Below are 27076 nucleotides of genomic sequence, written 5' to 3'. Positions count from 1 at the left end.
GGTTGGAGAAAGGAGAGGGGTCTGCCTCTGACCCAATCGTAGTTAGTCAGCCACCACTGCAAGGCTCACGCAGTTCCCTCGGAGATCTGGACCATGCCAGAGAAATTACCCTGATGCAGTGCCCATTAGAACTTCAAGTCCCACTGCGGAGCACACGTCATTTGGCAGGTGTTACTAGCAGGATGCAGGCGGTATTAAGGCCCAACAGCCTCAGAGTCATTCTCACAGAAATCCATGATCGGGTCTGAAACATCGGTATCATAGCCTGAATATCCTGGACTCGCCGCTTGGGTTGACATGCCCGAAACTGCACTGTGCTCAGAACAGCTCAGATGAAAGGGAGCGGCTGAGATTGAGTGAGGTGTGACTTTGGCACTTTGATAGTAAATCCCACTGAATACAGGAGGTTTGCTGTAGTCTGGAGGTGGGAGACGACAGCCTGGGCAAGCCAACCTTCAGCAGCAGTTAAGATAAAGGAAGACTGGCACCCCTGATCTGCACAAATTAGCTGCAATCACCGCCATCACCTTAGTGAATAACCAAAGGGTGCTGCTATGGCCAAAGGGGAGCACGTTGAACTGAAAATGCTCGAGGCGTACTGTAAACCGTAGGTAGTGCTGATGGACAGGCATGTCTAAACAGGCGTCCTGCAAGTCCAATGCTACTATGCAGTCTCTAGACTTCAGGCCAGACAGGACCTGGGCAAATGTGTGCATCTGGAGTTTCTCCTTTTTGGAGTAAATAGTTGAGGGTTTGTAGGTCTAGTATCTGATGAAGGCCCTTGTCCGGGGCCAGAAAGTAGCAGGAATAGCAACCACAGCCTGCTTCTGGCACCAGAACCTTCTCTATGGCTCCCTATGCAAGACCCATGATTTCCTCCTGGATCAATGGTAAATGATCCTCCATCAGCCGGTCGTAGGTTGGAGGGAGTGGTGGTCTCGAAGGCGAGGGAGTGGCCCTATGGACAAACTGAAGGACCCACTTGTCCGATGTATTGTTTGGCCTGTGGTTGAGGTGATGGCTGATCCTGCCACCAACTGGACGCCCATCATCGGGAAGGGCAAGACTAGGCGGGCTTGGAGATTGAAGTTGAAGCTGCCGGGGGTGTGGTGGTTTGACCAGACCTCTGGCTACCAGACCCTTGTGATCGGAACGAACCATGCCCTCGCCCCGTGTGGGGTTTATGAACACCCCCACCTCCTGTGGCTGGGATAGGGCTGGCGCAGATTAAAGTCCCTTCCAATCTGCCTCTGACCCAAGCTGGGTTTATTAACCAGTTGCTGTGCAGTTCTCTCCAAGATCTGGACGTAGTCGGAAAGATTCCCCCGATGCTGCGCCCACTGGAACTTCTGGTCCCACTGCAGAGCCTGCATATGCCATCTGGTATGATCCACCAGCAGGATGCAGGAGTCCATGAGGTCCAGCAGCCGCAGGGTTATTCTCACCGAAATCCAGGATAGAGGCTGAAACATCGGTATTATAGCCCGAATATCTTAGACTCGCTGCTCGGGAGGATAGGCCCGAAACTACACTGTGTCCAGAACAGCTCCAATGAAGGGGAGCATCTGAGTCAGGTGTGACTTCGGCATGTTGATAATGAACCCCAGCGAGTGCAGGTCCACTGTAGTCTGGAGGTGGGAGACGACATCCTGGGGCAAGCCCGCCTTCAACAGCCAGTCGTCGAGATAGGGAAAGACTGGAACCCCTGATCTGCGCAGACGAGCTGAGACCTGAGACCACTGCCATCACTTTGGTGAACACCTAGGGGCACTGGTAAGGCCAAAGGGGAGCACGGTGAACTGAAAATGCTCATGGCCTACCGTGAAACTTAGATCGCATCGGTGGGCTGGCAGGATGGGAATATGGAAATAGGCGTCCTGCAAGTCCAACGCCACCATCCAGTCTCCAGGGTTAAGGGCAGACAGGCCAACGAGAGCATTTTGAAATTCTCCTTCCAGAGGAAGCGGTGGAGGGCCCGAGGTCTAAAATAGGATGTCCTTCTTGGGCACCAGCAAGTAGAGGGAATAGCAGCCACGACCTACTTCTGGTGCAGGGACCGTCTTTATAGCTCCCTTGGCCAAGAGAGCAGAGAAGTGCCAAATGATCCTCAGACATGCGATGGAAAGACAGTGGCATGGAGGGAGTGGTAGTCTCGAAGGGGAGGGAGTAGCCCCTTCGGGCTATCTGCAAAACCCACCTGTCAGACATGATGGACTGCCAGTGGGGAAGGTGATGGCGAATCCTGCCACCCACTGGCCGTTGATGGGCCTGAAACGTCGGACTCTGAGGGTTTGGAGGGTGTACTGGCCTGCCCGCTGGCTGGCTTCAAGACCTGCGAGGTCGCTGGGTCCCACATCTGCAGCCAGGCTGGGCACTGTGCGTGACCTGGTGGCTAGACTGGGCCGGACGTGGCTGGGCGCCCCTTCTGTAACCACGAGAGGGGCGAAAAGCAGACTGGAGTGGTTGGGAAAGCGCAGCGAGGCCAAAAGATCTGGCCGTAGACATCTGCTTTGTCGCCAAAAAAGACGACTGCCATCAAAGGGCATGTCTAGCAAAGTTGACTGGACATCCCCCGAAAAGCCAGATTTCCTCAACTAGGTGTAGCGCCTAAGGGCTACCGACGTGGCAATTGTTCTGCCTAGTGAGTCAGGGGTATACAGTCCACATCTAATTGGGAATTTGGCCGTGTCTCTCCCATCTGCCACTGCCTGAGAGAGAGAACGGCCCAGGCCTCTTCTGGGAACTGAGGCAGCAGCTGCCTGACCGTATCCCATATGGTGTGGGAGTATCAGCCCAAGAGGCACGCGGTATTCACAGATAGCAATGCCAAGCTGGAGGAAAAGAACATGCGCATTTCCAGCTTCTTGGATTCCTTATCTGGAGGAGAGGAAGGGAATGTGCCCTTTGAAGAAGAGGCTTGGACCACCAAGCTCACGGGGAAGGGTGTGGCGTGAGGAAAACTGGGTCGCCTGGGGCCAGGCTGGGGCAATCGTCCTTTGCTCAGGAGCACCTGTGCTGGGATTGGACCAGGTGCCCAGGAGGACATCAGTCAGGGCTTTGTTGAAGGGCATGAGGGTTTCAGAGAAGGTTGCCGCAGGATGAAGCACCTGTCAGGAGGTTATTCTTGACTGCCGCTTAAAGAAGCTCCAGGCCCAAGTCCTCGGCCGCCCTTCGCACCACCACAGCATAGGACGACTTCCTCCTCCGTAGCCACGGTAGGGGAGAAAGCATGCCAAGGTCTGGAGAAGTGTCCTCTGACATCACCCAGGTCCTTTCTCCAGTCTGGATTCTTCTAGCTAGGCTGCTAAAGGGTCGTGCGACCCGCTCCCAGTCCTCCACCACCTTCTGGGCGGTAGGGAACACCAGGGATGAACAGGAAAGCAAAAGGTACCCTGCGGCGTTGGATCCGAAGTAGACTGATGTTGATCCGGGTCCATTTCAGAGGTGAGGATGGGGACGGCACCAGCCGGGGACACAACTGGCGCTAGAATCTGCTCCAGGGAAGGTAGAGTTAGATCAACCCATGTCAGTCCAGATCTAGGCCCAGATCTGCAAGGGCCCGCCGGGTCCAGAGCCACCGGCATCGAAGGCCCAGGACCCCTGACCGGCTCTGCAGGACCCAAAGGCATGCCGGCGGAATCAGGCTGCCCAAAAACTAGGTGGAGGGCCTCATAAAATTTATGAAGTTGGGCAGAGGATGCTCCGGCTTCCAGAAACAGGGGGCGGTGTGGAGTCGTCCCTGAACTAGGTACTGGAGACGAAGCCTTAGAGCTTTAAAGCTCTGGGTCCCACGTAGCGCCACCCAACTGACTGGGAGAAGGTGAAGAGCGCCGGTGCTTCTTCGCCTTCTTCTTGGACTTACCCGAAGACCTCAGACTTGGAGTGTGACGAGGTGATGTGGCTCCGCGAGGGGTCTTAAGACCTTCCTCTCGAAGGAGACCAGGAACGATGCAGCTTCTGCCTCTACCTTCCTGGCTTCCGATGCCAGAAGCAGTGTGTGCCAGAAGCATCGGATGCCAGGAAGGTAGAGGCCGAACCTGTATCTTTGAGGCCCAAGTCACAAAGGGCTGCCCCCTTTTAAATAAGCTCAACGTGCGAAACAAGACGCCATTGTTATTCGGCCCATCGTGCTGAGGGCAACAGCAAGATGCTGGGTATCTTACCCAAAAGAATAACAAGCCTACTTCTTTGACACAAATTAAATGTGCCATTTTATTTGAGACTACCTTCCTGAGCAATACCTGCAACCTTATGAGGGTTCATAAATAGAGGATGTGGAGGTATAAAGCCCCTTCCAGGCGGATTCTTACTTACGAATCGTATAAGCCCGGGACAGCAGATTAGTTATAATATCCCTCATTCTTTATAAGGTTTTAATGGATGTATTATTTTGTGCAAGTTACATCGAGAGAACCAAAAGATTGTCTTGATAATGATGGTGTGATTAGATGAATACCATCGAAACGTGATGATGCAACCTATGACACAATTCGATAGTTGACTGGGTCAAGACAAGTTTGTATCGGGCTCCAGTCAACAACATGTTTTACTACGGATGTGTCACAATCTATGACAAAGTGTACTTTGTTAGGTTTTTCTCTTGGAGGATTATGATCAGTATTGTGTTTTTGCTTCCAAGGACTTAACAGGGGCGCAACTGTGCATGAACTTGCCTCTCGATTGTAATTGTTACACTATTGATTTGATGTATTAGGTTTTAATATTTTGGCTTTTATGAAAATATACCTTTTTAATTGAATGAATATGACTTTTTAATAAATATATATTTTGTGCATCAACTTCTACCTTTGATATTTTCCTTTTTAGTTTGCTTAGCTCTCTTTTTTTTTTATTCTCTTATTGTCGGTTTTATATGCTTTAGACCTTTATCTTGTGGAATAAGTGTTAAGGTGTATATTGGTGTGGTTAGTTACCAAAGAAAACTTTAGTCTATATTCGTACAGGAGTACCCTATTCCCTTTGGTTCACAAAGGGGCCCCCCTCCTGTTTTCCAGACAATCGTGAAGACACCAATAAAAATTAAATACAGTTTAAAAATGATTTCTAGAGCAATGCACAGGTGCTAGCATTATACAGTGTAAAAAACGTGTAGAATGTACAAATTCATAAGTAGAGTGCATGGTGAGGGTGTCTGGTTGTTTTTCAATAGTTCAGATTGTAGCCTCAGAAGTTAGGTTTATAAATCGGCGTTTATTCATTCTGTTGGAAGCCTCATCATGGTCATTCTAGTATACTGTACATAGCATATCTTCTAATGTCTTCTTCGATCATAATAATTGACTATATGTAGGATTATTCTCTTCAATGTAACTGATGACGCAGGTAGTGATGGTTTGATAACGTAATTAAAGTTCACAAAATTTTAAAAACAAGTTTTAAAAAAAAAAAATACATAAAATTATATATAAACAAGTAGTCAAGTCATATTTTCTAAATAAGAGTCGCTGTGTGGAGTATAACTTTGAGACGTGCTATGGTTGATATGGGCAGGCCAGGCAAAATAACTATCGCCAATGTAGATGGGACATAAACATTTCCTGAATCACTGTTCAGTAACATGTGGAAGGGAAGGATGATTTCAGAATTTTTAAAAGGAAGTGGAACAAGAAGGTTGTGTTGTGATTTTGGTGAGAAGAGTCATATTTAGTTTTTGGTCAATGAATCAACCAAGTTATTTGGAGAAAAGGACCAAGGCAGGAGAATTATCAATTTGTGCGAATCACCCTAATGATCCCTGAATAGGCTGTAAAGAGTCTCTGGAGTGTATGCAGAGAAATTCAATTATATGGTACATTTCTAGGGGAATGAGAGATTCAGTTAATTCAGATTATTCTCCAGGATGAACTTTAATTTTCTTTCTAAATCTGTGCGTGAAGGTTCAGAAAGAAAGGAACTGACATTAGCACGTGGAGGTGGGCATATATAGGGACCCTAATATTTCATCTGAGGGAGGAAGGAGCCGATGCAGAACTGCATGGCACAACCTACCAAAGTGCACAGGAATGGCTTTAAAGTTTCTGTTTCCCATCTGGCACCAGGCGAAATTCTCAAGGTGCGGAATATGTACCAAAAATGAGATTCTGGGATACAGTTGTATGTTGTGTCTATACAAATGCACGACAATGTGTTTGTAAAGCACCATTTAACGTAATGCTTCCATGTTGAAGTGTGAGCTATAGGAGGACAGGATAGAACATTGGGTACAGCCGTATTTATCGAGCAGGTGGGGACAGCTCAAATATAACATTTTTTTAAACTGGGTTCTTTATGAAAACAATATTGAGACTTGACCTTCAAATCGATCTTAATATTCATTCTGGACAAAAGAATATTACTTGGGGTTTCTTAGTTGATGGTGCTGTGTGCTGCTGTCGAATCCAGTACCATGAGGAGTAAGATATCCCTCAAGTGTATTCAGAAAATCATAAATCTGAACAGTTATTGGATCTGTGCTGCATTTCTGATTAAGTCTGCATTGGGACGTCTTTAGTATACGATTGACAGCGATGTGGGAAAAGTTGTAGAGGGACAGCTTTTTCGAAGATTTTTCCAAGGAAGGGTTGGAAACAGGTCTTATATTTTGGAAGTCCGTAGGGTGAAGGGCTGGTTTCTTTCGTATGGGGTAAATTGGGCACATTTTAGGGTGGAGGGACATGTGCATTTTTCAAAGGAATAAGCATAGGGCAATTAGAACATAGTCACAAGCTTATATTACATTTCCCAGAATAGGTTTGTCAGCATACACCTAGAGCTTGCTGAAAGCAATAATTTGTAGGGGAGACTAGGTGTCAAGTGGTTATAAGGCTGACCATTTAGGTATCTTCGTTTTAGTACGGTAAGAGGAGAGAAAGATCCCAAGATACTTAGTTCTTTGTTGAGAGAAATACGGATCTGAAATTACCAGGGCAATCAGAAGTTACAGAGCCACATTTGGATCAACAGGGGAATTTCACCTCTGGCGTCCTGGGTCCTCCGTGATGAGCAACCTCTAACTGGGAGCACTGGACTCTCAGGGTAAAGAGGTGCAGAAATCGAAGGTTAATTCAGGGAGGTAGAATGGAGTTGGAAACTCAGAACTCTGCAACACTCTAGAGCACTAAAATTATCATAAATTTAGTCCATTACCTCTCATCTTTGAGGTACCATACCATAAAAAGAAATGCATGGATTTTTACTATTATACTACTTGTATTATGAAGCTATTCACAAGCATTGTAAAAAGTATGAAAGTGCATGTTTCATCCTATTGGTTTTATCATAACATGAACAATATCATCTTCTCTAAAATGTATGAATGAAGCCCAATAGCTTTAACACACTTTTCATTATAAGCAAGGAAGGCTTACAGGGTTGAATATGAACATTTAACTGCTGTTTACAGGTTACCAAGCAGCCACTACTGGCCCCACAACAGCAGGGTCAGCCATTGCAGTGCTTTCTAAACAGACCCGGAGGCTGGTTGCCTGGTGGCCTCATACTTTTTCTGGGTGCTCACTTCTCCCTGCTGGGAAAGGAATATGCTACTTACCAGTATGCATCTGTTCTTGGCATGTAGAGCTGCAGAGTTGTACACTTAGCATAGGTCGCCATCTGGTGTTGGGCCCGGATGTTTGCAGTTTGTTTTTCTTCTTGGACAGTCTTTGGAAGTCACGAGTTTGGTGACTCCTCCTTCGGTCCGTACTGCGCATGGGCTTCGGCTCCATCCTCAGATTGTTTTTCGCCAACAGGGAAATGATGGAGCGTAGTAATAACAGTGAGAAACCCATGTGTTGTATCTAAATAAGATGTACTGGAACGGATACAGGTAGCCGGGGAGGCGGGTGGGCGTGTACAACTCTGCAGCTCTACATGCCAAGAACAGATGCATACTGGTAAGTAGCATATTCCGTTCGAGGCATATGAGCTGCAGATTGTACACTTAGCATAGAATATATAGCAGTACCCAACCTTAGCGGCGACCACCGGTATCCGTTGCAGCTGTTTGAAAAAGTGTCTTTAGTACAGCCTGGCCCACCCTAGCTTGCTGCTTGGAATGCACATCTACACAGTAGTGTTTTGTGAAGGTGTGCGGTGTAGACCATGTGGCTGCCTTGCAGATGTCATCTAAGGGTATATTCCCTAGAAAAGCCATAGAAGCCCCTAACTTTCTTGTAGAGTGGGCTTTAGGGGGAACAGATAATGTTTTCTTTGCCTTTTGATAGCAAATTTGTATGCATTTTACAATCCACCTAGCTATCCCTGATTTTGAAATGGGGTTGCCTTTATGTGGTGGAGAGAAGGAAACGAACAATTGTTTAGTCTTCCTGAAGGGTTGCGTTCTTTGTATGTAGTATAGTAACGCCCTTTTTACATCAAGTGTGTGTAAGGCCCTTTCTGCAACAGATTGGGGTTGCGAGAAGAAGACAGGTAATTCCACTGATTGATTGAGGTGGAAGGGGGAAATGACTTTGGGCAGAAACTTCGGATTTGTGCGAAGTATGACCTTGCTGTGATGCATTTGTATGTAGGGTTCCTGTATGGTGAACGCTTGTATTTCACCAACCCTTCTAAGGGAAGTGATAGCTACAAGGAAAGCTGTTTTCCAGGTGAGAAACTGTAGCTCACATTTGTGCATTGGTTCGAAGGGCGGACCCATTAGTCGTGTAAGAACTAAATTTAGATTCCATACAGGGGAAGGTGGTGCCCTGGGAGGAATTACTCGTTTAAGGCCTTCCATGAAGGCTTTAATAGCGGGCACTCTGAAGAGTGATAAATGCTGCCTGTTTTGTAGATAAGCAGCGATCGCTGCTAGGTGTAGGCGTATGGATGAATATGCCAGGTTACACCTGTGAAGATGGAGTAGATAGCATATGATGTGCTGTATGGATGCATCTAGAGGGTTGATTGTATTGTTACGGCAGTAAATTACAAATCTTTTCCACTTTGCGGCATAGCATGCTCTAGTGGTAGGACGTCTGGCTTCCATGATGATGTTCATACAATCAGGGGGAAGGTTAAGGTATCCGAATTCTAGGATTTCAGGAGCCAGATCGCCAGGTTGAGCTGAGCTGGGTCCGGGTGCCTGATTTCTCCATGGTTCTGGGTTAGGAGGCATGGGGATAGATGCAGTTTTTGATGTGGTACCACTGACAGTTGTAGTAGCGTGGTGTACCACGGCTGCCTGGCCCACGTCGGAGCTACCAGAATGAGTGTGAGGGAGTGCTGTTGTAGCTTCCTGACCACTAATGGAATTAGTGGGAGAGGTGGAAAGGCGTATGCAAATCTGCCTGACCAGTTCATCCATATCGCATTGCCCTTGGACAATGGGTGTGGGTATCTGGCGGCGAAGCTTGGGCATTTTTTGTTTTCGTGGGTGGCGAAGAGGTCTATCTGAGGATGCCCCCACTGTTGGAAGAATGGGTGAAGAACTTGTGGATGCAGTTCCCATTCGTGTATTTGTTGCGTTTGTCTGCTGAGCAGATCTGCCATGGTGTTTTGTACGCCTGGAACGTGCTGTGCCAGGAGAAAGATGTTTTGAGGAATTGCCCATCTCCATATGCTCTGGGCTAAGCGGGAGAGCTGGGGAGAGTGTGTGTCCCCCTGTTTTTGGATATAATACATTGCAGTCATATTGTCTGTGCGAATGAGGACTGCTTTGCCCGAAATCTGTTTTTGGAAAGATTTTAGGGCTAGAAAGATCGCCAAGAGCTCCAGATGGTTGATGTGGAGCGATTTTTGCTGTGGCGTCCATAGACCTTGCATGGTGAGGTGTAGAAGGTGCGCTCCCCAGCCGGAGAGCGATGCGTCCGCTGTTAGAGTCACTTGAGGAACCGGGTCCAGGAACGGCCGCCCTTTGGAAAGGTTTGTGGTGTTCCACCACTGCAGAGAGTGATGTGTGCGGCCGTCCACCAACACCAGATCCGTCAGCTGACCCTGGGCCTGGTTCCACTGTTGTGCTAGGCACTCTTGAAGTGGACGCATGTGGAGTCTTGCATGGGGCACTATGAAAATGCAAGACGCCATCATTCCTATGAGCTTCATAAACACTCTTGCTGGAAGAGAGTGCTGAGGAAGGAATGTTTTGCGTAAGGCTTGAATGCTTGTGATTCTGGCTGAGTTTGGATAGGCAATACCCTTGGAGGTGTCTATAGTGGCCCCGAGGTATTGCTTTGTGTGAGATGGTATGAGGTGGGACTTTTGGTAGTTCACCGTGAAGCCTAGCTGGTGGAGCAGTTGGATGGTGCTGTTTGTATGCTGCACACATTGGTCGTAGGACGCGGCTTTTATTAGCCAGTCGTCTAGGTAAGGGAAGACGTGAATATGTTGACGTCTGAGGTGTGCTGCTACTACTGCTAGGCATTTGGTAAACACCCGTGGTGCGGTGGTGACCCCGAAGGGGAGAACCGTGAATTGGTAATGTTGCCCGTCCACCACGAACCTGAGGTATTTCCTGTGAGAGGGGTGTATTGGAATGTGAAAGTATGCGTCTTTCAGATCCAAGGTTGTGAGAAAGTCTCCCTGGCAGAGGAGTGGGAGGACTTGTTGTAGAGTGACCATGTGAAAATGGTCTGAGTGTATGTAGGCATTTAGAGGCCGGAGGTCCAGAATGGGTCTGAGGGTCTCGTCTCTCTTTGGTATTAAGAAATATAGAGAGTAGACCCCTAGATTTCGTTGGTTGACGGGGACCTGCTCTATAGCATGTTTTTGCAGGAGTGAAAGTACCTCTTGTTTGAGCAGTGTGGAATGTTCTTGAGACATTGGACGGTGCCTTGGTGGGATATTGGGTGGGGTAGATGTTAGCTCTAGACAGTACCCTGACCGAATAATTTGGGTCACCCATTTGTCCGATGTTATGGACTCCCATACGTGGATAAAGTTCTGTAGTCTGCCCCCGACCGGAGTGGAATGGTCTGGGGGGAGCGGAGGGGAGTCATTGTGCGGGGGGGTGGCAGAACGGGTGTTGTTGGTTTTGCCCCTGCCCTTATTGTTGTTACCCCTGTAACCACCTCTCTGATTGCCCTTTGAAAAGGTATTTTGAGGAGGGGACTTGTAGGAGGAAGAGGCGTTATCGGTGGAGGAGCCTCTACCTGTGCCACGAAAGGACGAGCGTCGAAAGGAACGTTTGGAGGCTTGTGTTTGGAGTGCCCCCATAGACTTTGCTGTGTCTGTGTCTTTCTTCATCTTTTCGAGCGCTTCGTCTACCTTTGGCCCAAAGAGTGTTTCCTGGTCAAAGGGGTGATTGAGTATGGATGCCTGGACTTCTGGTTTGAACCCTGAGATCCTGAGCCAGGCGTGGCGGCGAAGCAGGACACTGGTATTTATGGCCCTAGAAGCAGTGTCGGCTGCATCGAGGGCACACTTAATGGAGGTGTTTGTGATTAGTTTACCCTCCTGTATAAGGTCATGAGCCTTGTGCTTGTATTTTTCTGGAAGGTGCTGCATAAGAGCCTCTAGTTCGTCATAGTGTGCTCTATCATATCGCGCAAGCAGTGCTTGTGTGTTTGCAATGCGCCACATGTTTGCAGCTTGGGAGGCGGTGCGTTTACCAGACGCGTCCAGAAGTTTAGATTCTTTGTCTGGCGGTGGGGCATCTCCTGAGGATTGGTAGTTAGCCCGCTTTCTAGCTGTGGAGACAACTAGGGAATCTAGGGGAGCAGGGCCCTTGATGTAAGCAGGGTCTGTGGGTGCCGCCTTGTACTTCTTCTCTATTCTAGGGTTCAGTACTCTGGCTCTGACAGGGTCTTTGAACACCTCTGTAGCGTGCTTGGTGACACCCTTAAGCATGGGTAAAATGGAAGTAGATTTGTCCTGTATATCAAATGTATCCAGTAGGAAGTCTTCTTCTACTGGTTCACTGTGCATGTCCACCCCATGGTAGTGTGCTGCTCTCTGCACTAAATGATGAAACCCTAAGGAGTCCTCTGGAGGAGACGGCCTTGATGGGTATAGGTCGTCCTGAGGTACATTGGGTATATCAGGGTTATTGTAATCCTCCCATGGATCTGGGGTCCCTGGTGGAGTGGGATCCATTGGGGGGTCCGCCGGGTAATTCTCCGGATCCCCATCATCTGGATCTGGGGATGGGGCCGGATCGTAGTGAGGTAAAGGTGGCGGAGACCTGTGAGGTGGAGGCGGTGGAGGAGGTGTGGGTAGGGGAGGCGGTGGTGGGGAGGGCACTCTGAGGGGAGAAGTAGCAGAGTCCTTCCTTTTGGGTGGAGGAGGAGGAGCCGGAGCATCAAGGCGTCTTTTCTTGGTAGTTAAAGTCAAAAGCCCAGTCTTTGGATCTTTGGACAAAGTCTTTTGTAAAGGGTCTGGTGTAAACAGAGCCAACGGTGTCGAGTCGTCTGTCGGCACCGGTGATTTCGGAACCGGGGGTTTCGATGGTCTGTGTGCGCCATGCTTTTTTGAGGTCTCCGGGTGTTTCGGCGTCGAATGATGTTTCGGCGCCGGAGCGTCGGTGCCGACAGATGTGTTTGTGTTTGGTCGGCACCGGGTGTCCAGGCTTCGGCACCGGGTGTCGGCTGGCTCGATCCCGAGCTGCCATGAGACTTTGGGTGCTTCGACACCGGGCCCGAAGGTGGGGTGATCGAAGTTTTGGTTTTGGTTTTGCCCAGGCCGGCAGGCGAGGGAGTAACCTGAGTCTCTTTGGTTTTCGGCGCGGGGGTGGGAGGGGGCATAGTACTCACGGCCCGCTGCGCTGGTGTAACGTCCTCCACGTCGGAGTCGTCGGCCTCGGAAGCGCTGACGACGTCTTCCTCCTGCTCGGTGTGTGTTTGCCCCGAAGCTTCGGCGTCGTCTCCGAAGATGTCCGGTGGAGCTGCCGAGGATGAGTGCGCCATGGTGCGTCGAGCTCTTCGATCTCGGATGGTCTTCTTCGATCGAAAAGACTTGCAGGCGGGGCAGTCTCTAGCCTCGTGTTCCGGGGAGAGGCAAAGGTTACACACCTGATGGAGGTCGGTGTGGGGAAATTTAGACCCACATTTTGGGCACTTTTTGAACGGAGTCCTTTCCATCGGCCGGGACCGGAGTCGCGGAGGGCCCGAAGGCCGGTGTCGATGTACGGGATGGAGAAAAGTGCCGCTACGAGAGATGAAGATGAAGGAACTCGAAGAATCGAGGATTTTCCGTCGAGGCTGGAACCGTAGAAGTTCGAAGCCGGAGCACGAAGTATCACATCCGAGCCCGATGGCGGAAAAAAACAATCTGAGGATGGAGCCGAAGCCCATGCGCAGTACGGACCGAAGGAGGAGTCACCAAACTCGTGACTTCCAAAGACTGTCCAAGAAGAAAAACAAACTGCAAACATCCGGGCCCAACACCAGATGGCGACCTATGCTAAGTGTACAATCTGCAGCTCATATGCCTCGAACTTTAGTGTTTTCAAATTTCTACTTGTATAAAGGGCTTTATAGGGGCACAGCGCTGCACCAAGGGGCTTTAAAACAAGTTTGGATATACTGCGCATGCCCTTCTGCCATTAGAAAATCCATATAAAAATACACAGACCTCTTTCTGCCTAAAGCAGCTTCTGTACGTGCCCATGCTTTTACATTTATTTGATACAACTGGTTATCTTCGACCCGCATTCAGGGGTGCCTGATAATTCTGGGGCATCCATGCACACACAGGGCCTGACTGTGCAGCTGGGAGGTGGACCTGCCTTCTTCATTCTTCCTGCCGGTCCATTCTGGTCCTCTAGAGTAGAGGTTGTGAAGTCAGGACCAGCAGTGCACCTGGGGGACCAGCTAGTGCAGGGCAATGCTGCCAGACCCAGGGGGCTTCCCAGACACAGAGGAACGTTTTTCCATCAGTACCTGGGGGTCACAAGGACCTGCTCTCCAGTTAGCCCTACCATCCACTCAGATCTTTTGGTTGAACCCACAGTACTAGGGAACCCACTGTAGCTTTCAGAAAGCAGTGTGCTACATAATGCTGTAATTTTGGTTAGGACTTATTTTGGTTAGGATCATATTGGATTTTTATTGATGCTCCAAGTGGTACTGAAGTCCTCTAGGTCAAGATTACCAGAAAAGTAGGAGCTCATCGAAGGAACTCACTAAGTGTTCATGGAAAGTAGTATCAGAGCCTGGTGGTCAGTAGATCATACAAAAGTAGATGAAATTTTTGGGATTTGTTTTGATGGTTAATGAAAGACGTTTCAAGGAGGAGGGAAGAATCTGCAATGGTGCATTTGCCCTTTTTGCATCAATAAGTGCTACTCCGCCTCAATTTATATGGAGTCTGTCTTTGTGGAGGATGGGGAATCCCCCTGGTAGGGAATGTCAGATAGGGTAAGGGCAGAGGACAACCATGTTTTGGTGATGAATAGCACATTCATGTTGAGATAACGTTGGCTGCTTCTGGTGCTTGCTGATGTAGCATTTATAAAACATACATTTTAGCACAATGTTTTTAGAGGCTGTAGGGGCACAATATTATTAGTTATTGGTTACTAATGGTTAATGATCAGAATTATTGCCATGGCTTGCATAGGGTTGTGTATGTTTCGTAGTGAACTATGACATGGGGTTAGCAAAGCCTATTTTATTTAGAGTCAAATGCTGCACTATTTATGAAAGAATGTGAGCAGAGAAAACTGTTGTCAGTAAAGGTAAAGAAGGTAGACGAAGAGAAGATGTGGAGAAGATAGCATACAGGGTAAGAAGCAGAAATGCTTTGAAGCATATCACTGAGATGGAGGTTCGATGGCACAGCTGGGTATTAGTGGTTTTAAAGAGGTCTTAGGAGGCAATGTTTGAAATCTGAAGGTGATGTGAAAAGATTAAAAATAACATACTGTTTATATTTATTTTTAAGTGGAGTATAACATTTGAAAGCCAAAACTACATAAATGAAGTTCAGATAAGAACATTGAGAGATCACCATTTAGAGATCATATATTACTCACTTGTAATGGTGAAGGATATGCTGACAATGATCGTTATACTGGTTCAACCATGTAATAATCTGTAAAGGAGTAATTAGCAGTACAGGGCTGAAAGGCTTCCCAAGCGTTTTCTAAAAGATAAGGAGAATTTTCAGAAGTATTAATGGATCAGACATCATCACCAACTTCAAAAACAAATGTGCAAAACATATAGAACATGGGGAAAAAAGTACTTACAAATGCCTTTTCTCGTTCAAGCAGCACATTCAATAAACCCTGGAATTAAAGAATGGACACTAAATATCGAAGTACATGTTTGGTTTTTTTTAACCATAAAACTGAAACACCAAAAGCATCACCAAATTTAATCCTTCACCTAATTTTATAAAAACAGACTTACTATGGTTCAAAGTGACTGAACTCAAGTGCGTTGCTATCAACAATGCGGCGTAGAAAGAAAAGCGAGTGCCAGAATACAAAGCAACCAATGATGATTTTTGATTGGATTGCACATACACATACTAAAAAATATAACGTGACTGCAAAATACTAGACAAACATTCGAAGAGGGCATTCACAGGAAACAGACAACTCACATTATCATTACAGTAAGGCAAGCTCTTCACACAAGATATAATTAGTCCATGAATTCACATTCTGAAATTCCAGTCCTAAGTACTACTAATAAATGTACTTGCATGAAAGCAGCAGCATATATGCCCACCTCTGACATACATCACAAAAGCAGATGAAGAATTATTCATTTCAGGCTTGGCCACCTTGATGAAACCAATAGACCAGCTTGTAGACAGAATTTGTTGGCCAGTTGCACCTATTCTTGAGGAAATCTATAACTGAAGCCTTCATTACCTATTATGTCAGTGGAACCTTACAGGTAAAACAACGAGAAGTCGCAAAGAACTGGAAAAGTAGGGAATTCACGCCTCTACCGGGAACAATGAAATGGTGTGCAGAAATCATGTTTGCAGCTTTAAAAATCAGCAAATACAGAATCTAAATAATGAAACTGTTCAGTCTGCATCAGACTAATCTCTAATTCAACAATGGAGCACAGGCTTAACTCGAAACTTTCATGCTTTTAGTCTATAAGTCATCTCTCCAATACAGAGAACTATGTTATGTTATAGGAGCTTGTAAAGCTCACTTATACCCAAAGGTGTCCTGGCTCTGAGCACTGAACTCTCAGAATCCAAAGGTAAAATGTCTATACCGAGAGTAGCCATGTCTTCAGCCCCTTTCTAAAAGAAAGGAGCTCCGGGGCATTCCTCAGATGCAGCGGCAGACTGTTCCAGGCTTTCGCAGCACAAAAGGAAAAGCTGCTACCGCCCCAACTAACCACACAACCGAGATGAGTAAATGTTTCTCAGATTGTGCAAATATACACTAAAGCCCCATTCGAAGCTTCTTCTGTACGTGTTTCCTCCAGCTTAGCGTCCATAAACCTTACAACAGGCGTTCGACAGAAGATATTGGCATTCTGAGAACCTGCAGACATGTGTGCTCATTTGCAGGCGTTTGGAACTGCAAACCCCTTAGAGTGGCATAATACATGATGCAGCCCTTCGAGGCCCTCTTTAGCTTCCTTGCCCTAGTTGCCAAGGGTACCATTTACTAGGGACTTACAAGGGGTGCTAAAAGTATTGCCAATTTGGGTGAACAATTGTGCAGGTTTATGGAACCTGGATAGCAGGAACCCAGTGCTCTTCTGTCAAAATTGCATTAGACACTAGGCAAAAAGTAGGGGTGATAATGGCAAAAAGGGGCCAATTTCATACACCCCGGTAGAATGCCAGCACTTTGCAAATTGCCAGCAATCTCCCTTGTAGTAGAGGAGCTACTTGAGTTCGGTATGCAGACACCAAAGAAGCAGAGTCCGGTTCACCGAGGTGCCACTCCCTGGCCAGTCTGATGCAGAAGCTTCCCAGGAAGAGGTATCTGTGCTCCTGAAGGTCAGATCTGTCCCCCTCCATCAAGTGAGAACACAACAGGAACAACTGGAGCCGAACATGACCAAGACCCCTTGCAGCAGACAACACCTGTTTAATTTCAGTCGAGACTCTAACACCAAGACTGAGCAGCAGTAGAGGGAAGTCAGCATTGCAGAGACCCACTTCCAGAGTGGCCCAGCAGTCCTGATTTGTGCACCCTTACTCGGCAAAACAGACAACCGCAGGGACCTAGGAAGCACAGAGCCCAGCCAATCATTCCACTCTGCACCCAAGTCCCCCAGCATCAACGATCTGGCTGTGCTTCTGTTTTCCCTGGATCCTTGTGACCAGAGCCTCCAGTCGGAAGCTCCCAGAATTGTTCCTCTATGCAGTCTGTTTCTAGGTGCCCCCGCCCCGCCCTCCCCTTCTTTCCATCGACATAGCATGCAAAGCTACCAACCGGACCAGCACCTCTGCATCCCAACGCTCCAGGGCAGGTTACAAGTAACGGCTGGTGGTACAGTGGTACTTTAGACACCTACAAACCTAAGTCCTGAATCAGACCCCCCAGAAACCGACCATAAATAACTGTATGCAACATGGGCCTTTTCTGCGTAATGACGCACTTAAGTAAATATTTTACTTACCTGTAAAAATCTATTCTTAAAAAAGTACTTACTTGACAATGAAGTTCTTGGAATCAAAATGTACATAAAAATCCAACTTGTTTTTCTAAATTGGTCTCAGATTGATTAGAGTTTGTGTCTCATTTATTGCCTCTGAATATAACAAATGCTTAGCACTGCCCTCTGATAAGCCTAAACTGCTCGTCCACACTACCACAAAAGAGCATTTAGTGTCACCATTTTTGCCTCTATAAACCAATGAGGGTTGGCTAGACTCTTTATACAGTGTACCTCATTTTGGTCTACGATATAAAGAACCAGCTTCCTCCACTGACAGGCTACCTTTTAGTGAGTACTTGGCTTACCCAGACTTGAGTGGTGGTTCCTGCCTGGCCACGGTACATACCTCAGCCAACCAGGAATACCAATTCTAACATATATCATATATAGTCATTGCAGGCAGAGTTTAAATAGTATTAGGAGCCTCTTAGCACTTCTTTCATGATTGAAATTTACAAGGAAAATTGACAACCTGAAAGCAGGAGGTCAATCCAGACATCCCACCTTGAACAGGTGGCAATTACTTTGAACAGGTAGAAATTACCTACCAGCACTATAAAAGTGACAACTGTGAAATCACTCACAGTGGCCACTGATACAGTAAACATTATTGCTATTCAGAAATTACAGGAGCAACAGCAATGACTACCCCAGATCAACATGGGAAAGAACAGCAGTGCAGATGTACTGTGCAAAATACATTCTCACGCCATACAGATTTTACGTGTAAAGCATAATTCTATATTTTTCTCTAATGTCCTTGTTAAGCCCTTACTAGTACTACCTGTCAGTCACTGGTGCCTGTCAGCAAGCAGGGCGCCCGATTATGTCTGCCACAGACAGGCATGATCAATACCTTTTAGGCAGACTAGGCCACTGTAAATGAGTCCCACACATGCGATTACACCGTGCCTAGTGTTATTAACAAATGTCATTAATGACAAAAGTTCATGAAGACCAATCTATATTCTTTACACCCCATCTAGGATCGAACAGCAAAAAACACAATGAAACAATATTACACACACACACACACACACACACACCACACCCCCCCCCCGCGCGTGCCTTTAAAATTTTGAAGACTAGATTCCAGTATTTCAAGTCAGTGGTGTATAATTGTTGTATTCTCTTGAAAATTGGTGATCCCACACCTTTTAATATTACTTATCAATATTCAGATACTCACTGTAGTCAGACCTCTACCCAAGTTGTGCTAATACATCAAAGGGATGGTGGATTATATCCCGTTACAGTTCTGTGTCAATGACCTCACAACTTGTATATACGTTTCATTAAGTATTTTAATTATTCACTTAATCCTAAATTTTCAAGCAAATATATTTATCAACCAATACTTACACAAACCCAAACTCTCTCCAACTCTTTTTAAACAATTGTTTTTCATAAAACAGCACAGAAACCTGCAGCAGAGAACTCCTTAAATAAGGATGTTTAATCAACATACATTATAATAAATACATATCACAAGGCTAATATTTAAAAAAATAAATAAAAACCTATACAAGTCATTTATAAACTGTTTAGCAGGTGTGTTAGAATATGCTGAAACGGAAGTCAAGGAGGGTAAAACGAAGGAGTTACAAACTGGTCCTGTATCACACTCACTATGAGTACCCATGTATCATTCGATTGGGAGAGACAAATAACTGACTGTTGACGAGTGATTCACCTGGACTCTACACATGGATCAAATCATTCATAAGTGAACACGATACATAGTTGCGACCTTAGTATAGCGTCGGTTAGTCAATATCCTGCAGAGGTGATATGAGAAATGATGTATTCTGAAAATAAGGGAGGGAGAAATGTTTATATCTAAATCGAGCAGAGCTAGACAGATTGAGAGAGTGTTGCGTTACTAGACCACGGACGTTATCTTAATTATGGACAATATTTCAAACAAGGTGTGACCAGTAGCCAGCACCCACTTCAGAATTCATAAGTAAAGAAAATGTAGTAAGTCCTAGGACGTGTGTAAAAGCTTCCCCAGAAATAATCAAACATTTCATCCTGGTCATTGAGCCTGTAAAACCATGTCCTGCCACAACCATCATTTCCCAGCCAGACAGAGAAAATGGAGTCCTCCATTTCCATAAACTACATAATTTCTCAAGTGGTAGAGAGATATAATGCAACTCTTTCAATGTGAAATGATACCAGCTATTGTTGAGGTCATTCAGCGTGATCAGAGTAGCTCTGATCTGAAAGTTACAGGCACATAGAGTCCTCATAGTATCCTGTAGTTGGGACCAGGGCACCTCCAAAACCGTGCAAGATATCACATTGTGAGAGCCCCCACCTCCAACTGATCTTGTAAGGATTCTTACATCACCTGTATGTCACGGTGAATGATATCCTACAATGGTGTAAAAATGGTGGCAGTTCTAGTAAGGTCTATTGGGTGACAGTCTAAAGTGCCTCCCGGTCTATGATTGCAGCTATGATAGATGAGAATTCCTGCTTGTGAACTGTGTCGCAAACAACCATCTAGCCTTTTTGCCATATTCATAATGCCTACACTTCATCACTGACAAGGTATAATTCACATAGCAGGTGAAGAAGGCATTTAAATAAAATTAAGCTCTTGACTGTTCCCTTAGTAAGTAAGCCAAAGTCATTCTACCATATCTGATTGGCGGAAGGTCATAAATCAAAACTTCCAAAGTCACTTGAGTGACTCAGTCTTTCTCGCATCTGAATGCAGAGTTGAAGATGGTATCTCTTGTAATGGAAGATATGGCTGCAACTCCTAAAACGCGAGTCGTGGAGACCAAACCTACACTGACTTTCAAAAACACTGGACAGATGTGGCTGTAGTGAACAGGTCTCCTCTGGTCCAGTGTATGTAACCTTCACAGTTATGCTGGGGATGCTACTAATCCCGCAGACAAATGGACTACACTTCGTGCAAGACCAGATATACCACCTTCTAAGATCTCACTTAAAAAAGCAACCAATACATTTTGGTAAGTATACACCTTCAAAAGGGGCCCCAATACATATTATATTTAAGGTATTCGACTAGATTTAAAGTATTCTACACTCCATGATCACAATCACACTATCTCCTTCCCGCTTCTTAAACAAGATTGACCGACTGTTTTAGTGTAGGAATAATTTCTTCCATTTTGGTGCAATATATGGTGATGTTCATGTCATGTCATGCTTGTTGAATGCCAGACAACCCTAAATGGTGATTTCTCCAAATATGGAGGCGTTAAGGAGGAGAATACCTCTTGCTCTACAGTCCCTCTAAGTGTATAGGACGATCTAAGCAGAGGATTTCTTCAGTTTTTCAAGACTGTTGTCAAAGTAAGGAGTTAAATATTTATTCCATTGGGCACAAACTTGTGGCCGGTGCTCAAGCTTGGCCTGGCAAGCTGTGTCATGATGCGTCTCAAGGGACAGTTTAGGCACTGGGAATTTTTTCCTTTTCAAGTCAGAGTTCAGACCTACTACTACCTGCATTGTCCTGAGCTGTTCATGTCCACCAGATGGTATTCTCTGTTGCCGTGTTTCCATTTTCTGCCCTCTGGGAGTAGCAAAGGTGTTTGCAGACTGGCAGGAAGGTTCATTTGGTGGGGGAAGAGGGCTCCCAAAGGGCTTCTATAATCCTGCATTACTGATGGCGTTGTTGCAGACTGCACATTTATTTGCTGGGTGGCGTACAAGTTACTTTTTTCAGGCTGTTTGACCAAGGTCAGCTTCCCAGCTGTTTGAGTTTTGGGATGTGGATGCTCCAACACACGCTGTTGTGGATTTTTCAAATGGTGCAGGACCGTCTTGTGGAACATCTTAATGTTAAATATCATACTTTGAATCAGCCAGCTGGTCCGGAGCCAGCAGGCAAACATTTTCTGTGAAAGCAGACAGACCTCGGAACTCTCTCCCTGCTCATCTTTGCTCGCTACATCAACTCATTTTTCAGAAAGCTATGAAAAATCGGACTTCTCTTCATACATCTGCTCCCTCTCTCTGAATTTTCTTGCCGCTCTGCATCAGGATAATCTCTAAATCTATTCCCGCAGCACCACGGCAGCTTTTGGCGTTTGCCGCACTTTATAAATATTACATTTACAACTTCACCTCTCCATCCAGGTGACCTATAGTTATATTTGCATTTTAAAGTATATGTGCACACCGTGACCTGTGTAACATTACGTCTCCATGGTGGAAATTGGTTTCCTTATGCTGTTGGCCTGATGGTGTCTGTCTGGTAGGTTTCTTCCTCCGAAGCAATGTGCAGTACAGTATGGGCATTTCTTTACAGTGTCATCACAGGAGCTGGCTGAATACTCCAACTCTTCTACAACATTACCTCTAGTGGTCTATTATAAGTGTAAGGGCAAGCCTCTACGATGGACTTCATCTTCTCTAACAGATCCTAGTGTCCTTTATATTTCCGACTCACAAGCACTCGTTGACCAGTGCTTTTTCTCCAGTATTAAAGAACAATGAAAAGGAAAATCTACTGGACATATTTTGGCAGTAACCTTCAAAGTAGGCTAGTTCACTCACCAAATTAATAACACTGTCAGAAGCAACGATTATCTTTGATGATCTCCAAAAACTCCCATTTCTCCCTATGGAATGCATTTGACAAATTTCTCCACAGAGCCTAACAAAGCATACGTATAGCAACCACAAAGAGCTAAAGAGTTGACCACTCTTAAGATGGAAGGGTTCTAGCAGTCTGCTGAGCATGTCCACTTTTAGTTCACAAAGTATCATAGATTTACTACGAGATGCAGATATTTCTTGCTTGAAGTCAGAAGCAGCGCTTCTGGAACGCTTTGGATGCGTTTGCCAGAATGCATGACCTTCAGAATAAACTGCATCACTTACAAGGGCATCACAACCAGCACCCATGCTCATCCTGAAGACAAGCTCACGATCTCTGGTGGTTTTCAGCGCACCCTCAGCCAAGACACCATCAGACTGCAGATCAAGAAGTGTTTAAAAAAATAAACAAACAGAAGGAAGCAGACATTTTTCAGCTATGTACCTGGGATTTGGGACAACATATCCATCAGAACTGCCCCATTGCTGCTCTAATTTAGAAAGAGTTAAAGATGAACATCTTTAAAGATCACTACATCACGGTGCATTCATAGTTCACAAAGCAGCTACCTCTACTATCACTGGTTATCTTTATGCTCTTCTTTGCCTCTTGGCTAGTTTCACTTTATATAATTACCAAATTGAATATGCTACTTACCAGTATGCATCTGTTCTTGGCATGTAGGGCTGCTGACATTCATATCTGTGCATAGATCGCCGCCTAGTGTTGGGTCCGGATGTTTGCACGTTGTTGTCCTGGAAGAGTCTTCGAAGTATCCTTGGATAGGAGACTCCTCCCCTGGACTACAGTGCGCATGGGCATCCTCTCCATCCTCAGATTGTTTTTCGCCATTGTGGCAGTGATGGAGTAGATACAGAAAGTGATGACCATGCTTGCAATAATTCTGAGAGCTGCAGCTGCGACAGGCGCCGGGGAGGAGGGAGGGCGATATGAATGTCAGCAGCCCTACATGCCAAGAACAGATGCATACTGGTAAGTAGCATATTCAGTTCGAGGCATGTGGGCTGCTGAATTCATATCTGTGCATAGAATACATAGCAGTGCCCTCTATTGGCGGCGGCTACCCGTGCCAGCTGCAGCGGTCTGAAAAAGTGTTTTGAGAACAGCCTGTCCTACAGCTGCCTGCTGTTTTGACTGCACATCTACGCAATAGTGTTTTGTAAATGTGTGTGTAGTGGACCATGTGGCTGCTCTGCATATATCATGCAGGGGAATGTTTCCTAGGAAGGCCATGGAAGCCCCCAACTTGCGTGTTGAGTGGGCTCGTGGTGGAATAGTTAATGTGCGTTTTGCCTTTTGATAACAGATTTGAATACACTTAACTATCCATCTGGCTATCCCTGCTTTGGAGATGGCGTTACCTTTGTGGTGTGGTGCAAAGGCAACGAACAGTTGTTTTGTCTTCCTGAAGGGTTTAGTCCTGTCGATGTAGTACATGAGGGCCCTCCGTACATCTAGTGTATGTAATGCCCTCTCTGCAACAGTTTGTGGGTTTTGGAAGAAAACGGGCAGTTCAATAGTCTGGTTCATGTGGAACTGCGATATTACCTTGGGCATGAATTTGGGGTTGGTACGTAGTACGACCCTGTTGGCGTGAACCTGAATAAATGGCTCTTGAACGGTTAGTGCCTGGAGTTCACTAACTCTTCTTAGGGAAGTGATCGCTACCAGGAAGGCTACTTTCCAGGTAAGGAATTGAATCTCGCATGAGTGTAGAGGTTCAAAGGGTGGACCCATCAGGCGTGTGAGGACCAAGTTGAGGTTCCACATTGGAGCCGGTGGGTGACTAGGTGGAATGACTCGTTTGAGTCCTTCCAAGAATGCTTTGATGGCAGGCACTCTGAAGAGAGAGAGGTGCTGCCTGGTTTGCAGATAGGCTGATATTGCGGTCAAATGGACACGTATAGAGGTGTACGCCAGATTGCATCGGTATAGGTGTAAGAGGTAACATATGATGTTGTGGATGGATGCGTCCAGCGGGTTAATGTCATTATTACCGCAATAAATGACGAACCGTTTCCATTTGGCTGCATAGCAAGCTCTTGTAGTGGGTCTCCTGGCCTCCTTGATGATGTCCATACAGTCAGGTGGCAGATTGAGATAGCCAAACTCTAGGACTTCAGGAGCCAGATCGCCAGGTTCAGCTGTTGCGGATCTGGGTGCTGAACCTCTCCATGGTTCTGCGTCAAATGCGCGGGTTTGATCCGCAGCCTTTGATGCGGTACCACGGAAAGTTCGAGGAAGGTGGTGTACCACGGCTGGCGTGCCCACGTGGGAGCAACTAGGACGAGTGTCAGGGAGTGTTGTCGGAGTTTGCGAGCCACCAGCGGTATCAACGGTGCTGGAGGAAAAGCGTACGCAAATTTGCCGGACCAGTTCATCCATATCGCATTGCCCTGCGACTGCGGGTGTGGGAATCTGGCGGCGAAGCTTTGGCATTTTGCGTTTTCGCTTGTCGCGAATAGGTCTATTTCTGGGTGACCCCACTGCTGGAAGTACGGTTGGAGTACCGATGGGTGTAACTCCCACTCGTGCATCTGGTGGCTGTGTCTGCTGAGCAGATCCGCCATCTGGTTGTCCTTGCCGGGGAGGTGTTCCGCCATGAGGAACATGTTCCTCTGAATGGCCCACTTCCACATGCTCTGAGCCAGATGAGACAACTGTGGAGAGTGTGTCCCTCCCTGCTTCTGTATGTAGTACATTGCGGTCATGTTGTCCGTCCGGATCAACACGACCTTGTTGCACAGATGTACTTTGAAAGCCTTCATGGCCAGGAAGATTGCCATCAGTTCCAGAAGGTTGATGTGCATCTTCTTCTGTTGTGTCGTCCATAGTCCCTGCACTGTGTAGTGGAGTACATGAGCTCCCCATCCCTGGAGAGACGCGTCCGCTGTCAGTACTATTTGTGGAACAGGCTCTTGGAACGGTCGGCCCTTGCAAAGGTTTTGTGGATTCCACCAATGCAGAGAGTTGTATGCCCGACCGCTCACCAACACTAGGTCTTTCAACTGTCCTTGAGCCTGATTCCACTGACGTGCTAGGCACTCCTGAAGTGGGCGCATATGTAATCTCGCGTGCGGGACTATGAAGATGCAGGAGGCCATCATGCCTATCAACTGCATAAACACTCGCGCTGGAAGCGAGTGGTTGGGTCTGAACTTGGAGATCAGCGCTTGTATGCCGTTGATCCTCACTAAATTTGGCTGAGCTGTGGCCGCCAGAGTGTCTATAGTCGCACCTAGGTACTGTTGTACGTGTGCGGGCTGGAGATGAGACTTTGGGTAATTTAGTGAGAATCCCAGACTGTGAAGAAGGTGAATGGTACGGGACACGTGGCTTGCACATTGCTGGGCTGATCTCGCTTGAACGAGCCAGTCGTCTAGGTAGGGGTAGACGTGTATGTGCTGTCTCCGTAAATGTGCCGCCACCGTAGCTAGGCACTTTGTGAAAACCCTGGGCGCTGTTGTCACGCCGAAGGGAAGGACTTTGAACTGATAGTGCTGCCCCTGAACAGTGAACCTGAGGTATTTTTTGTGTGAGGGGTGGATGGGTATGTGAAAATACGCATCCTTGAGGTCCAGTGATGCTAGGAAGTCTCCCTGCTGGAGAAGCGGAAGGACTTGCTGTAGAGTGAGCATGTGAAAGTGCTCCGAAAGAATGTACTGGTTCAGGGGTCTCAGGTCTAATATAGGCCTGAGCGACCCGTCCTTTTTTGGAATTAAGAAGTAGAGGGAGTAAACCCCCGTGCCCCGCTCGTGGACGGGTACGACCTCGATAGCGCCTTTTAGAAGCATACTTTCTACCTCTTGCTGTAAGAGCGTCAAGTGCTCTGAGGACATAGGACGGATTCTTGGTGGTATTGTGGGTGGAGTGGAAGTTAACTCCAGACAGTAACCGTATTTTATAATATCTTTGACCCACCTGTCCGTGGTGATGGAGTTCCACGTGGACAGGAACCGTTGTAGCCTTCCCCCGACAGGTGTTATGTGGTCGGGAGGAAGGGAGAGGGCGTCACTGCTTGTTCTTGGGGGAGGACCTGGTGTTGCCGTAGCCACGTCCTCTGCCCTTGGTACTGGAGCCACGATAGCCACCTCGGGTGTTCTTATCGTAGGTGGTCTGCGTATTACCCTTGTTATATGTTTGTTGTGACCCCTGTCCTCTGCCTGCTCCCTTGTTTCCGGGGCGACGAAAGGAGCCGCTCCGAAAGGACTGAGTTTGTAGGGCGCCCATGGACTTTGCAGTGTCCGTGTCCTTTTTTATCTTCGCGAGGGTGGCGTCAACCTCAGGCCCGAACAAAAAGTCGGGGTTGACGGGCTGATTAAGTATATTGTTTTGTACCTCAGGCTTGAATCCTGAGATACGTAGCCAGGCGTGACGTCGTAGGATGACGCTAGTGTTGATGGCCCTGGCAGCCGTGTCAGCAGCGTCTAGTGCACATTTGATGGCAGCATTTGTGAGTAGCTGTCCCTCTCTGATAAGGATTTCTGCACCTTCTTTGTAGGGGTCAGGGAGGTGTTGAAGGAGTTGCTCCATTGTGTCATAGTGCGCCCTATCGTAGCGAGCGAGGAGCGCTTGAGTGTTAGCTATGCGCCATATGCTTGCAGCTTGTGCGGCAACTCGCTTGCCGGAGGTCTCCAGCACCTTGGACTCCTTGTCCGGGGGAGGAGCGTCACCCGTTGTCTGCGAGTGTGCCCTCTTGCGGGCATTCGCCACAACGATGGAGTCGAGTGGTAATTGTCCTCTGATGTAAGTAGGATCCCCAGGTGCTGATCTGTATTTCTTATCGATCCTGGGGTTTATCACTCGTGCCCTGGTGGGTTCCCTGAAAATGTCAGTGGCTGGCTTAAGGACCCCCTTCAACATTGGCAGAGTCTTTACATGTCTTTCTGAGGATGCAAAGGTGTCCATTAGAAAGTCATCTTCGATGATATCAGAGTGAAGCTGTACA

General features: G+C 46.9%; 1 protein-coding gene across 2 annotated transcripts in view; it reads right to left on the bottom strand.

The window, feature by feature from the left end:
• ELAC2 (elaC ribonuclease Z 2) overlaps positions 1-27076 on the bottom strand; it is a 331642-nt gene that overhangs the window by 133880 nt on the left and 170686 nt on the right. For both annotated transcript variants that reach the window (XM_085616773.1, XM_085616774.1), the window contains 2 exons: positions 15125-15163; positions 14909-15018 (listed from right to left, as the gene is read on the bottom strand). In XM_085616773.1, coding sequence (XP_085472899.1) covers positions 14909-15018; positions 15125-15163 — 149 coding nt within the window. The remainder of the gene's footprint in view (positions 1-14908; positions 15019-15124; positions 15164-27076) is intronic.

The sequence above is a fragment of the Triturus cristatus genome, chromosome 7 (assembly GCF_964204655.1).
Source record: "Triturus cristatus chromosome 7, aTriCri1.1, whole genome shotgun sequence".
Lineage (NCBI taxonomy): Eukaryota > Metazoa > Chordata > Amphibia > Caudata > Salamandridae > Triturus > Triturus cristatus.
This window is presented reverse-complemented; position numbering and strand designations above follow the sequence as displayed.